The sequence below is a fragment of the Sebastes fasciatus genome, chromosome 19 (genome assembly GCF_043250625.1).
Source record: "Sebastes fasciatus isolate fSebFas1 chromosome 19, fSebFas1.pri, whole genome shotgun sequence".
Classification (NCBI taxonomy): Eukaryota; Metazoa; Chordata; class Actinopteri; order Perciformes; family Sebastidae; genus Sebastes; species Sebastes fasciatus.
Genome location: NC_133813.1, coordinates 27,752,339 through 27,768,112, shown reverse-complemented (window position 1 = coordinate 27,768,112; position 15,774 = coordinate 27,752,339). Strand labels below are relative to the sequence as shown.

The 15,774-nt window shown below is 42.4% G+C and overlaps 1 protein-coding gene across 11 annotated transcripts in view; it reads left to right on the top strand.

Moving 5' to 3' along the window:
• dab2ipb (DAB2 interacting protein b) overlaps nucleotides 1-15,774 on the top strand; it is a 232,381-nt gene that overhangs the window by 82,375 nt on the left and 134,232 nt on the right. For 2 of the 11 annotated variants that reach the window (XM_074616869.1, XM_074616868.1), the window contains exon 1: nucleotides 5,544-6,260. The exons of the other annotated variants lie outside the window; for them this stretch is intronic. In XM_074616869.1, the coding sequence (XP_074472970.1) occupies nucleotides 6,137-6,260 (124 nt within the window). In that variant the 5' untranslated portion in view covers nucleotides 5,544-6,136. Of the gene's footprint in view, nucleotides 1-5,543; nucleotides 6,261-15,774 lie in introns of those variants that run through there. 11 annotated transcript variants of the gene reach the window in all.

Sequence of the window (15,774 nt, the reverse complement as noted above, 5' to 3'; positions counted from 1 at the left end):
GTCTTGGGCGTTTTGGCCCGACAGAAGAACAGGAAGTAATGTCATCCCTTAGGCTGTACATAAGTTCACCTGAAACACTCAAATGTTTGGCTCCTGCTCAATGGTTCTGTACTGTTAATGGCTGATGCTGATCACAACGGTAAACTAAATGCATTCATCTTGATATATGAATTGTTGAGTCATCTGTGTGTCTCCAGTCCACCTGCAGGGCTTGTTGTTTCTAAACCTTTTCCATTCTGCTCTCGTGAATTAACAATTCAGTATGCTGACTGCCTGGAAAGTGGGCTATTAAATAGCTTGTGGAGAGGCCTGGTTTTGAAGTGATGCCATCAAAGTGTTTAAAGGAACTTGTGAGTCAGCATTATCTTCATTACCCTCATTCATGTAGAAATACACAGCACCGTAGACATAAAGGATAAGGCTGCCGATAGGCAATGTTTTTGTCATTGTCAACAAAAAGACCAAAACCAACAATGCGTTAGTTCGTCTCAATGTTTTTGTGTGACACTCGGGCCCGAGCCCATTGGTTTGGGTTACAGACCTATAATTACAGTTCAAAAAGAGGCAAAATAATTTGCTTAAGCAGCTGGCCACTGTAGCTTTTAGCAAATGTTATTCAAACAAAAATAAATGGCGCATTTGTTGGGGAGTATTTTCAGCAGTGGATTAATACACATTTGACACTGGAATGATTATTAATGGCAGCAGGGCAGTGTTTGTGGGATTAATGTCCCTGTTCATGGTGATGAAGGAACTGTTAGAGATGTTCCAGTGCAACAGTGGGGCTCACTTTTAATAGTTTTACTTCTTAGTTGATCAACTGATTGTTGGTTTTTATCTTAGAATATCACAAATCAAAAATGCTGTTAGGACAGAAACCAACAGTTTGTTCTGTTTTTATCTTATTTTTCATCTGCAGAGTATTTGACTTCCTCTAATGCAGCCAATATTCAACATAGAGCGGGGGATGACAGGGATTCACGAATGACATATTTGTGTAGGCCAACCAGGAAGTTAGCATCGCCCTGGTTCCCTCCACTAACAGCCAATGGGATTGTTCCATTGGGTTTTGGATTATTGCAGAAAATCAGCTCTGTGGCAAACAAATGTTCATGGTACTGACGTTTTGTTCAGCGAGATAATCTCCATGAACACCACTTTTATGAATTTTTTTTTTTTAAAGTTATTTTTTGGGGGCATTTTTACCATTTTTTTATTGCCAGTGGATAGAGTCTTGGAAAGGGGGGAGAGAGAGAGAGTGGATGCGGAAAGGGCCACAGGCCGGATTTGAACCCGGGCCACCGCGGTCAGGACTGAGGCCTGTTACATGGGCGCCCGCTCTACTGACTGAGCTAACCAGGCGCCCCACTTTTATGAATTTTGAAATGTGAATGCAATCGGCAGAAGTAAAAAGCTAACGTTAGGCTATAAACGAACTACACCACGGTCACATGACCGCGAGTATACACAACGAGGCTGTGAAGGAGGACGAGTCGGCGTGATGACGTTTAGTCGTCTCATTTAGACACTTGTTAGCAACAGCCTTTTTTAAGACACATAAAGGCTTCAAAATTCATGAGGGGGATATTTATTGATGTATTTTATATCGTAGAACAAAACGTTAAAATCTCTTCAGCTTGTGTTAACCACAGACCTTATTCAACCATCTAACTAAAAACCCATTGACTTCCAGACAAGGGAACAGGAAGTGCTGAAATAATAACTAATTTCCAGGTTTTAGGACTCATTCCTGTAGCACTCTATTACAGACCAATACGGGATCATTGATGGAGCTCATTGGAGTCCTAACCCATATTGCAAGAGTTCACAACTAGCATTAACATTAAATCAAAAGCCTGTGTTTTACTTCACCTTCTTCTCCTGATCTTTTTATTGGCCCTTTCGAGCCAGAGGAGGCCAGCAGCAGCAAACACACTCTGCATGACCCTGATTCTCCGGTCTGCCTGTCTGTAGGCTCCGGGCCTGTCTGACAAGGACTCATTGTAGGTAGCTATTCCCATAGTAACTATTATGCAGGCAAGACAAATCAGTCAGCTTTGTAATTAAAAACAAAGTAGTCTGGCCTCACACTGGCCACAGCCACAGTTCAGCTGTAACTCTGATTTGTGTATATTTCTGTGACATTACAGGCTCAGACACACTTTGTGTGGATGACTTATTTCTCCATGAGACTGAGAGAGCATGTGAACAGTGTCTTCAGGATGTTTCATGAGCCCGGTGGCAGCAGTGTGAAGCCTGAAGGCCTTAACATTCCCTCTGCTACCCGGCGCGAGGCTCTGACCTGCCCTGGATTGATGTATACCTGCTAATGGTCCTGCTAAATACTCTCTGTGGGACCGGGGGAACAGTCGAGCCTATGTTAGAGACATACAGAGACGTACACACACACCGCTGCATTCTGTCGTTGTGAGTTTATGGGCTGAGGTAATGACAAAAACTCCACACGGCGTGGAGCGTTATGGTCCCCACTGCTCTCACTAGCAGCAAGCGGCATCACAGTGAACAATTGTACAGCCATAGAGGGAAGGAAAGGTGATGCAGAGGGAGAGTATGAGAGAGAGCAGGAGAGGAAGACTGGGATTCATTTGTCTGGGGACCGTGGGAGACATTGATTACAGAGTGCTTTTTGCGTCAGGCTGTTTGTGAACCATGCATATGTGTCACTGCTTTGTACGCTTTTGTTCATGTATCAGCATTTTTATACAACGATGCCTTTGTGGTCATTGTTGTTTATTTCTGTACTTCCCAAATGTCACTTGTCAGTCGTAGTGGGGCCACAGTGGCTATTAGTTGTTTTACAGAAGCTATCACAAGTTTTACAGAGCTTTCAGTCACATATCATGTTCTTCATCAGTGGATGGAGTTGTGCTTAAGTCATTTTATTATCTTTATTTTAGGGCTGTCAATCGATTCAAATATTTAATCGCGATTAATCGCAAATTAATCACACATTTTATAGCAGTTCAAAATGTACCCTAAAAGGAGATTTGTCAAGTATTTAATACTCTTATCAGCATGGGAGTGGGCAAATATGCTGCTTTATAATAATAAATATATATATATATTTATTATTGGAAATCAATTAACAACACAAAACAAAGACATATATTGTCCAGAAACCCTCACAGGTACTGTACAGTCGCATATCTGGAGGTCAGAGGTCAAAGGACCCCTTTGAAAATGGCCATGACAGTTTTTCCTCACCAAAATGTAGTGTAAGTTTTGAGCGTTATTTAACCTCCTTCAGGACAGACATAGTACCTATGGATTCCTCAGGTTTTTTCTATACTGGAAAAACAAAGTTCATAAACTTGTGTTTGGTGGATTATTTCTCTGTTGTTACAATGCTAATGGTCATTGTATTTTACATGGTTGGAAAGCATGTTTATTTACCTTCGCAATGATGTCCAACTTGTAAGGATCATGCATTTGTGGGATGAGCAGCACAGCTGATTATGTGGGTAGCGCCCAAGAAAAATTTGCCAAAATGCTCTGTCAATGGTAAACAGTGTATTCTCATAAGGCTACCAGGAAGCCTGCAATGACTGCCCTTCACCGTCAGGCCCGTTTGCGCTGGTGTTGACAACACAGACAATGGAACCTGAACATGTGGGGGAATGTCATGTTCAGTGATGAGTCCAGGTTCTGTCTGCCAAAGTTGGATGGCAGGGTGAAAGTATGGAGACGACGCGGAGAACGCTATGCTGACTGTTGAACCGATGGAGTAACAGCTTTTGGTGGGGGCAGTGTCATGGTGTGGGCCGGCATCTCCCTCACTGGCAAAACAAGGCTTGTCATCATTGAAGGCCATCTCAATGCAGTGAGATATCGGGATGAGATTCTGCAGCCAGTGGCGATCCCATATCTGCACAATCTGGCACCTAACTTCATCCTCCAAGATGACAACGCTCACCCCCACAGAGCCAGGGTTATCACAGACTACCTCCACAATGTGGGAGTAGAGAGAATGGAACGGCCTGCCAAGAGTCCAGACCTCAACCCAATTCAACACTTGTGGGATCAGGTTGGGCGTGCTGTACGTGTTAGAGTGACCAACACAACCACGCTGGCTGACCTGCAACGAATCCTGGTTGAGGAATGGAACGCCATCCCACAGCAACGTGTGACCAGGTTGGTGACCAGCATGAGGAGGAGGTGCCAGGCTGTTGTGGCTGCATATGGATCTTCCACCGCTACTGAGGCTCCTGACGGTGTATTAAATGAATAAAGTGTAAAATAGCCAATATGTCTTGTTTGTTCCTTGTTACTGATAGAGAGTTCAATCATCCAATCCACCAAACAACTCAAAACAAGAGTCAACACCAACAGGAGAATACACTGTTTACCATTGACGGAGCATTTTGGCAAATTTTTCTTGGGCGCTACCCACATAATCAGCTGTGCTGCTCATCCCACAAATGCATGATCCTTACAAGTTGGACATCATTGCAAAGGTAAATAAACAGGCTTTCCAACGATGTAAAATACAATGACCATTAGCATTGTAACAACAGAGAAATAATCCACCAAACACAAGTTTCTGAACTTTGTTTTTCCAGTTTAGTTTCATATAGTGCCAGTATCTTCACACTCCGTTTAAAACTGAGCCCCCTACGAGGTAAAAATTGTAGGTTGCGTCAATGCGTTAAAGAAATTAGTGGCGTTCAAATTTATTTGAGTTAATTCATAAAACCATAGTTCATAGTTTTCACAAACCGGACGACAAATTGACTCAAAGTCTCCCGCTGGGTTTTACTTTGCTTTAGGGTGGATTTCTGTCACTTTGTGAGCTGAAGGACAAATAGAAAATGTGTGTGTGGCTGACTGAATGCCCTCTGTACACATTTCAGAGGAGTGAGACTGCTGAAAAGGTTGTCTTACACTTCTTAAAATCAAGAAGGCCTCTAAGAATTAAGAATGGTTTTGGTCAAGAACAGGCCTAGTTTTAATATTTCATTTTAAAGGCCAAAATCACAATTGTGAACATGTTAACATCACATAGCCCTGATGTGCACACACTTACACGGATCCTTGTAATAGTGCACGCGTGTCATTATGTGCAGTTGTGGACTATGGTCCTTCTGCCTGACCCTCTCCGTCAGAGTGCGCTCTGATTGGCTGTTTAACAGCTTATTTACATCTGCTTCTGATAGGCCATCACTGCCTGCCATGGAAGCACATTAAAGGGGTTAAGTTGTAAAACCAGGACATGATTGGGACTGGGACTGGATCAGGAGTCACTAGCAGTGGGAGGTTTGATGTCAGACTTGTTTACTGCACCAGATGCTGTGGTATCTGTGAGTCTGTAAGTGATTAGTGTGGTTGATGGAGGGAAGTAAAACATTGTGTTATCTGCTGGTTGTCTTGTTAACTCCATTCCACTGAAGCTCTTATCTATGCATGTTTTCTATGCAGCCCAAACTTTTCTCCTGTTGTTCTCAAGCACAAAGCACTCTCTCTCTCTGTGTGTCTGTTACACACACTCACACAACACATACTCACACAGAGTCACAGGAGTTGAAGGTAGTGGTTTTGGATGAACATAACAAAAAGACTGCTTTACTTTACTGCTTCATGAAACAGAGGTACTGGCTTTCTGACTGTCTATACAATTCCTTTAGTGTACTCTGGCAGTACTGGGAGCAGGAACAGCTTTCCTGTCATTCAGGATACACACTCACACAGTATTCCGGACATCATGCCTCTGGGATCTCGCTGTGGGAAACTTTGAGGGGGGAGTGTTCAAAGGTGGAGCTTAAAGTCTGAGCTTGTGGGACAGGAGAGCAGTGTTGAACAGGAGGTGGATGTTTGATGGTGTAATCTTCTCTCTCTCCAAGTGCTTTCACGATGGAGTGGATCTGATCACGACACACTCCATGAGGACTTTGTGGGAGTTTGATGGTTTAATGTTCTCCTTCTCCAATGGGAAGTGGTTTCACGATGGGATGGATCTAATCTCAATCCATGAGGACTCTAAGTAGCTGCAAGTGTCTGCAAGAGTGAAGTTTGTGATAAACCGAGGTGCAGTCTGTGAAAACGTCGCCTGGAGTTTATCTGCGCTAATACCAGATTGAAGAGGACTTGTTGGTGGTTGTTCAGAGTGGAAACTAGCAACATGGCCGGGGTCACTAGGAAGGGATCTGGGAGACCCTCATACTACTACAGATTCCTGGGCAAGTCCCGACTGCAGCGTCAGCGAAGCCGGTCCCGCAGCCGCTCCAGGCCGTCTGCCAGCATGGGTAATAAATACTACTACTACTGCTAAAAAAAGTTCATCATGCAGCATTTGAGCCTCGTGTACACCACAAGACTCCTGCAACATACTGTAGCTGTACTGATAAAGCTCAGAAGAGACCCATACTGTAGCTCTGTGTTTCTGATTCTCATTCTCAGTGCATATCTGTGGTGGTATTAAGTATTTCTCTTTGGACATGTTTCTCTTTTGCACATTGTGTGCAAGCAACACGAGAAGAGGCAGTTCCTGCTTTATTGTTCATATACATTTATAGTAACATTATTTCTTGAAGCCATGGCAACACTCCACTACTGCAAGTGTGTTTTTGCACATGTGTGTGTGTTCATGAGAAACAGAGTGAGATGACAGTTTGGCGTCACTATTCACAGGGTGATGCTACTCTCCAACTGCACCAGCAACAGCTCACAGACCAGCATCACAGTTCCACCCCGTTCAGGCGCCCAGCCTGACAATACTTTTTCCACGCAAACAAAACAACAACTTTAAAACGCTTTAAGGCAGTTAGTTAGTCTTCTGCACTGAATAACTACTTTTCTTTTCTGTTAGCCCATGTCCTCAAGCACTCTGTTTCCTCACTTTGCTGCTTTTTCTGCCTCTTAGTACTCCTGTACTCACTGCTGGAGGCAGTGTTTGAACTGCAAGGTTATAGTGATAAGTCTGCCCCCAAGGCTTTGCTCATGTGACTTGGATTGAGAGAAAAGAAAGCATCTCTGAAATCGTCTGCCTATTGATTTTTATTCCAAATGAACTGTTGTAACTTGCCAGCCGAGATATTCAGTAGAAGACTGTTGCGTCTCTGTTGCTCGGTTGCTGTGGAGATGATGCAAACCTAGAGACAAATAGCTCAGGCAGGAAAACATCACCGAAACTCAACCTTGTTTGTTTTTTAGATAACTTGCATTATGTAGGTAGTTAGTCCTCTATAGTCAGAGACAGACAAAGACAGATATGGTCATGAGGGTGAGACAAGAGTGTCCAGGTGCCTGATTTGTAGGTCTTTACTTTGCTTCTCTATCTGATGAAAGAGTTGCTTTGAAGTCTCCCCTCTGTCATTCAGTTCGCAAAAAACACACACACACACACACACACACACACACACACACACACACACACACACACACACACACACACGCATTTGAGCTTATGTACAAAGACACATGCAACACACTCTGCCTTGATCTTTGTGGCTAAGTGCAAGCTCCCCTCACAGAAACTTTTACACACATTACCGCAGTGACACGCAGGCCGGGTGAGGAGAGGTTGTTCCCAGATGAAGCAAATAGACCACTCTGAAGAGCAATACACGCTTTGGTTTTACTAGTTGAAATAGTTAAAAGAAGTTGTGGTTGTGCTTTGTATGTCCTTCAACTTGTAACTGTGTGTCATTGTACATCAGGGCATTCTAGAGACCTTTATGTGGGTCCGTTGGACCACATGGTCATTTGATCTAATCTCCTGACTGTAGAGGAGTTCTATAATAGTGTAATCAATAGACAGCAAGTAATAATTAAAGCTGCAAAGAATGTTAGGGCTGCTGTCTTTAGATTTGCATCATGGGCAGTATTAATATTTTTCATATAAAAGTAATACTTAATGCAACAAATGACTGATATTCCGCTTTTGTTTTGCTGTGTTAAAGGTCTGGTGTGTAGCATTTAAGGGGATCTATTGGCAGAAATGGAATATAATATGAATAAGTATGTTTTCTTTAGTGTATAATCACCTGATAATAAGAATGTGTTTTTGTTACCTTACAATGAGCCGTTTGAATGTGCATATGGAGCAGGTCCTCTTCACGGAGCCAGCTGCCATGTTTCTACAGTAGCTCAGAACAGACAAACCAAACACTGACTCTAGAGAGGGACATTCACGTTGTTGCATCGGCCACTGTTAGGGGTGTAACGATTCGTCTACTACATGGATGTATCGATTTATATTCCTACGATCCAACTACATCGATAGATACTCGGCAAGTTGTCCTTCACGGGAGACGTATATCGATATAAATTTGATTTGAAAAGGAAAAATTGATTGTATCGATACTAAAGATTTGCACCTTGTATTTAAGGACCAGAAACGTTATATGAAAGTGATTTTTAACACTTTCATTAGTAAAGAAATGTTAAACGTTACTCCGGTTCACTCTCCAGACATGCGTCAGCTTGCCAGCTCTGCCCTCTACAGCGGGAGCACGCATCCATGGTGTGAATGCAGACTAACTGGACTCCTCGCTCTCTCCCGGTAGCGGCGTGGAGGGAGACGGGGAGCGGTCTGCGTGAGCTGGCTGCATGTTTCAGGCGCAGAGGTCTAATTTTCTCTCAGAACACTTGAATTACAATATGCTGAAAGGTTATTATGGGATTTTTGCCCAATGATGCAAAAAACTTGTTGCCTACTGAAGCTTTAAGTGCATTAAAATGCACCGGATGTTTCAAATTGGGCAGGACTGCTTTGTGGCTAGAGTTATTTTTGCGGTATCTTTTGCAACAATTACTTTTATTTCGGTATTTAATTCACTGGATCAGCAAAAAAAACAGACATTTCCATCTGGTATGTCCAATTTCCAGAAATTTGATCACTATTTCAATATTAATGTTTATATAGAATTACATAAACTGTGATTGACGGTTTTAGCCATACTGTCCACCACTCAATGTGTGTGTTTTCTCTAATTCATTGAAATAAGGCCTCTGAGGAGAAAAATAAACTTTTCTCTCAAGTAAATGCTTGTATGTGCCCGGAGCTATAGATGATGTGATGTTGCTGAAATGTGTGTCATCTGAGAAGCCCAGCAGCACAGTATGAAAAGGGTGTTTTTGTTCACACCACAGCCACGAACAGCTATGTGAGTTTATCTTGAGGAAGTGACTGTAGCCCCTCTCGGTGTATACGCTGTCACTGGGACGGATCAGGGGGCAGCTGAGTGAGATCATGTGTTATTGTTTTCTCAGCATGCATCAGCGCCTCATTATCTGTAGATGGAAAACTTCTATCAGTTCCCTCACATCACTCTGGATCCGTTTCTCCTTGTTTCGCAGGGGTTGGTGACATTTACATACAAAGTTATTGCTTATCTCAAAGAGCGTAGCAGAGAGATGGACAGAGAGAGAGAGCACTGTCTGTTCTGACTTGTTATGCTGACATGTTTCCAAACTCTTGATGCAATCAGACTCTTTGTTCTGAATCGTCCTGTGAATGGAATGCTGCGTTATTTCTCAATAGAATTCACTATCTGTTCATCTGCATTGGCAGAGTCTTTATATATAACACATAACCACTGTAAGTTGTAAAGGACTTTCCATAGAAAAGTTGGCTCTAGTAAACTGTTCTGTCTCCTCAGAGAGAGAAAAGTGGATGGTTTATATCAAAGTTAACATTTAGTCTCCTGTTTCTTGCCTCATGTTGGGCTGATTTGAGCTGTTATTGCTTGGCATCAAATGATTGTTTTGCATGGTATCAGATAGACTGCCCAGAGGGGTTGTGTATTATTCTCCCCTAGTGTAGGTGTATGACCCAAACCCACTGGTTGTTCCTGGCAGAAATAACGTGCCGTTCTTCTTTTCTTTCCGTTGATCTTACTCTGTTGTTGATCACCCATATTTCCACTGAAAAGCTGGCAACACCTCACCTAAACACCAGCTGGGGGTTATGTGCCAGACTATTTAAAGCTAGGGTTGGTAATCTTGAGAAACTAGCAAGAGTACGCTAGATTTAAAAATGATCGAACTGAAAAAACAATCCCAAAGTTGCTAACACTTTTTCAATGACAGTAACTAGCAGCACTAGCTCCAGAAGTCCCTAAATCTAGAGAAAACGTCCCCAAGTCGACAAGTCTGTCAGTCCGTCCCTTCAGGCCTCCCTCCAAAGCCACTCCCCCCAAATGATCATAATGAATATAAACAACAAACATGGATATTGTTGTAGTATTGTAGTACTACGGCTGTCAGTTGAATAAATATTTTAATCGCGTTATCGCAGGATGTCCATAGTTACTCGTGATTCATTGAAAACACATTTTTTATCTGTTCAAAATGTACCTTAAAGGGAGATTTGTCAATTATTTTATACTCTTATCAGCATGGGAGTGGGCAAATATGCTGCTTTATAATAATAAATCTATGTATATATATATGTATATATATATATATGGGCATATCTGTAAAGGGGAGACTCGTGGGTACCCATAGAACCCATTTACATTCACATATCTGGAGGTCAGAGGTCAAGGGACCCCTTTGAACATGTCCATGACAGTTTGGAGTGTTATTTAACCTCCAATGGATTCATGCCAGTATCTTCACTTTAGCTTTAAAACTGAGCCGCTACAGTCCAAAAATCACAAGTTGTGTTAATGCGTTAAAGAAATTAGTGGCATTAAAATAAATTTGCGTGAACGCGTTATCACGTTAACTTTGACGGCCCTGGTTAGTACTCAATTCTGTCAAGCTAGGACGTTGTTGAAGACTCTGTGATGTGCAATGAGTGCACGGGCAGAGAGCGCGCAGGCAGGCGGGTAGGCCGTCCAATCATTTCCTTTGGGCCAAATGAAATGATTGGACGGGCTTATTACAGGCCTACACCAGCCACACATAACAGATATCTTCCTTTTTATTGTCAGAGCATTCCATTCACTGACTTTTTGAATACAATTGCCAACCCTAGCTTTAATTGCCGGGAGCCGTGGCTTTCAGGTATCTGCGCTAGTTGCTTGGCAACGTCACAATGAAATAAATAAATGAATAAAGGAGATACGTGTTAATTAGTGAGCTTTAGAGATGCTGGTAGTCACATTTTGTTACCTTCAGACAGAGCCAGGCTAGATGCCTCCAGTCTTAATGCTGAGCTAAGCTGAACGTTAGACAGGTATGATAGGACATGGATATGGATTGGATATGACAGACATTGATATACTCATTTAACTTTATTAAAGAATGTTTCCAAGCATATTTCCCAGAACGTCCTAACTATTCCTTTAAAAGCACAATACTTTGCTGCTTAATATTTCTGTGGGAGGATGAGGCGAGCAGCTACAGTAGGGAGGATGAGTCTAAATGTTTGTGTATATATACCAACGCCAACCACACACAACACAGCACGCAGTAACAGAAGCAAAGTAACAACCGCGTGAAACCATGAAATATCACACAGGAACAGTAAAGCAAGAGTTACAGGCAGCAACTTGCAAGAAAGTGTTTGAACTACTCAATAACAACTCAATAATGCATTACCGCTGACAGTTATTGCACATAATCATATTCTCAATGGGTCATTACCAAGAAACACTTTTGATCTGTGCTACTGCGTCATGCTTAGCTTCTGTCAGGCTGCTGATGATGTAGCCAGAGTTTCGTTTGGAGTGTGTGCTGATGGGAAGCGAGGACAGAAATAAATAAGTCTGTCCGATGGGAATCACGGCCAGAACAACAGACAATCAGAATGACTCAGTTCCCGATGCCTAAGTCACATTTGTCACACCAGAAACAAGTCTGTGTGAATGATTTGTGTCTAATCTACTTTAAATATAAAACATGATGGAGGGAAAAAGAGAGATTTAGAGCCAAGTAGTGCCGAGTTCAGACCTTAACTTCATGGCCAATGGAATCACTTTTCCTGTTTTCTTTAAAACAGATTAGCCCTTTGATCTGTTTTTGCAGTTTGCGCCCGAACATCCTCTCTGAGATTAAGGTCATGTTTTAGTAAAACAAAGGCTTCACTAATCAGCATAGGCAACCTCATTCTTTGATCATTTTGCCTTCATTTGCAGCATATGCAATCAGGCCAAGGGGCAGGAGAATATATGAGATAAAACTGTAGAAATTAAAGATAAAACTGAGTAAAAGTATTTCTTATCTACTTTGTCAGGATATATTCCAGGATGATAAGTGAAAATGTAATCAATGGAGAACCATATAATGGGAAGCAGAGGCATGAGACAGAGGGCAGGGACAGTCGATATAGCAATCAAGCAGTGAAGTGAGCCCGCCAGAGCTCTCCTCATCATCTCAATGTTTAACCCGGGATTACGTTCTGATCTTAGTCTCATCTCTGGAGTCTGTGTCCTTGTCTACCCTCCTCTCCCCTCAGCCTGGTGAATCATGGAGATGGGCCAGATGACGCGGTGCTTCTGAGCACCCAAAAGAGTCCAATAACAGGGGGACAGGTGCAGGCTAATCCCCCCTTAATCCATAGATATCAACTCAGACTACAAGGCAGAGCCAGGGAACCATTTTGGGGAAATAGCTGTAGAACTATAGAAGATCACTGCCATCCCTCAGCCTGAAAACAGCCTGTCGACAGACAGCAGACAGTATGTGCATGTAAGCATGGTAGGGGTGGGAATCACCAGCGTTATTATCATGATACTACTGCGATATGAGTATTGCGATAAGATATATTGGAATATATTACCTTTTTACAACTGCAAATTAAGCAGTTTGTCAACATCTGTTTTATCTAATAAGATAGTTTTCACCTCAGGGTTTTCATTCACATGTCTTAAGTTTAGAGGTCAAGGGACTTTTGTCTAACATTGGAGCGTTATTTAGCGTTCTTCCCAACAAGCTAATATTGATTCCTCCATCCTGATTTTAGTGCTATATAAATAATCTTTATTGTTAGCCTATTATTATGTTGTGTTTTTAATGACACGGATAACAGGTTTAAAAGTAATTCAATACTTGTTTATTGTTAAATGTAGAACACAGAAGGACGATGAGGCGCAGTGTTTTTTTCAGCGGAGGCTCTTTGGTGGTGTCTGGTTGCTATGATACGGAGTAAAAATGTTGCTCAATGTAGAGTACTTGCTCTGGATGAAGGGAAGCGCAGAATAGCGCCTCGTCGTGCTGCTGGTGTTAGTAGCATAGTGTAAATATGTGGCACTCGCATTGTAAAGAATTCAAAAAAGAAAAACTGCGAACAGCGTTTTGCTTGTTGCTTGTCATCCCCTGTGGTTGGCTTGTCAATTTTTGTAATATTGCGGTTATTGTGACAGCCCTAATGATACCAGTATCTTCACTCTAGCTTTAAGACGGAGCCTGCTACAACCTCTGAAAGACAGAGCAGCGGCCTGATCCGCTGGTTAAAAGTTTACTAGTTTATATAATCAATACTTGACGTCTGCGTATCGATTCAATATTGTCACGCAAAATATCACGATGCTGCATCAATTTGTCCCCCCTTTCCCTAAAGCATAGATATTTTCACATGCACTTATATATGCACACAGTTAAGGTTAAAAAGATGAATAGTTCTGTAATGATACTGTTTGTTTAGGCATTGTTATCTTTGTGTTTCCCCAGAGCTTTACACAAATATTTGAAGCAGTCCAGCTCATATTTTGTTTGGAATTTCAGGGTCTGGATATAATACAACCACAATATCCGATAAAAAACACGAGGAATGAGAACAAATAATGCACAAACAGATTTGAAGAAATGCATCCATTGCCCTTGAGGACCAGTCCATAAGATCACATCTCAATCATGCAGAAGTGATGCACATAACTTTGCCAATAAAGTGGGCCTGTCATCCTCTGTTCGCCTTCTGCAACCTGTATTTTCAGGGGGAAAATATCTCAAAGAGCTGTCATATGTCATAACGTTATCAACTGACACAGAGCCTGCACAGGGTGTGTGTTTCATATGTCTGCTAGTGGATGTTATTGAAGTTGGTAGGATCTCAGTCAGCAGTCGCAGGAATGTTGCTGCTGTGTCGCCCTCTGCACAAACACAAACTTCCTCCTTCTGCACTCCACTCTCCTCCTCCTCCTCCTCCTCCTCCTCCTCCTCCTCCTCCTCCTCCTCCTCTTCCTCCTCCTCCTCCTCCTCATCCTCTGCCTTCCCATAACACACTGCAGACAAAGGCATGCGTGTGCCAAACTAAACATGAAGCAGAGCCCTTCTCTCTGGATATCGCTTGAACAGGGTCGAATATAGAATCCTTGTGTTTGTGGAGAAAATCCAGCTCAAATCAGCTGCGATGCTGCTCGATGATCCCAATATCTGAACTTTACACTCTTCATTGGGTGACTACGATTCACAAACGTTTTGGACTTGTTCCATTATGAAGTGTTGATACTAAATTCTGGTCTAAATCCAGGCTGCTGTGATGTCGACCTCAGATAGCGGCTCAATGTTAGCAGAAAGTTAAGTGACTGTTGCCTGCTAGAGTTGTTTCGATACCGATACCGGTATCTGAAATGCGTCCGATCTGCCCAAAATTCGGGATTGGTTGCCGGCGAGTACGCCAGTCTATGCACCGATCCGATACCAGGGTTTCCGCCAGGCCTGACGTGACTCCCCGCCAGGCCAAAGCATCAGGGAATTAAGTATTTTTAAGATGTTTTTTAAACTAAAATGTGATATACAAGTAGCAAACTCCTTTAAGGAATAACTAAGTGCGTAGTTTGTGTGCTTAACGTTAGCGAGTGTCGGTGTTTGTGGTCAAGAGAGTGAAGAAGCGTGTGTGACGGAGTGACGGTGACAAGACACAAGCCAAGTTCCCGTGTCTCGTAGGTGTTTTTCCATACATGACTCGGAGCGTCGGCCCAGCGCGGCAGGGATTTACGTCTCCATTACAACAGAGCTACATGCTTGAGGATGCGTTTAACCATGGCTGTGATATCACACATAACACTTTTCATTTCCTATATTCTTCACAATAAAAGTTGTATTTTTATTTCAAAGCTTTTATTATGAAGCAGCAAAATAGGAAATGATGGTTTTCATCAGCAGCAACTTTACACGACTCCTCTACAGCTGAAAGTATATTTATATTTGAAAGTACAAGCAGGGAAGCAGGAGATTCAGTTAGAAGCTACAAAAGTACATCATATCACATCCATACATGGTCAGCAGTAAACAGCTGTTATAATAATAATAATAATAATAATCATAATAATCATAATCATAACTGTATGTACTCGGTATTGGCCGATACTGCAAGTTCAGGTATCAGAATCGGTATTGGGAAGGACAAAATGTTATCTGAACATCTCTATTGAGCGCACTAGTGGTTGTTGTAGGTTGAAATGAAATTATTGTCTTTTACTCCCTCGTGTCCACAGTTGCTCCAAGGAGACAGGGCAGCACCTCTTTATCACCCCATCATCTCTGCGCTGTGTAAATACCACATCTCAGAGGTCAAAAGTCCAGCGCTGTCCTCACAGTTCAGTGTTAACACATTAGAGTCTCTGTGTGCCCACACACAAGGAAACACTACCCCCCACCCCCCTATTCTCTCACACACACCAACATGTGTTTTTAGTCTGACAATTCAAAGCTGTGCCTGTAATACAGTATGTGCCTGTATGGGAGGGCCTCCTCTGTGGATCACTGTCCAGCTGGAGTCAGATATACCACTAATGAGACTATGCCTTCTGACAAAATGAATGAAAAAATAAATCTCCGTCCTGGCAGATTGCTCGTTGATTGACATTAATTCACAGTTTATATTCCAGAGACAGACGGAGCTTTTTTTTGCAGCATTATCAGCCAGTC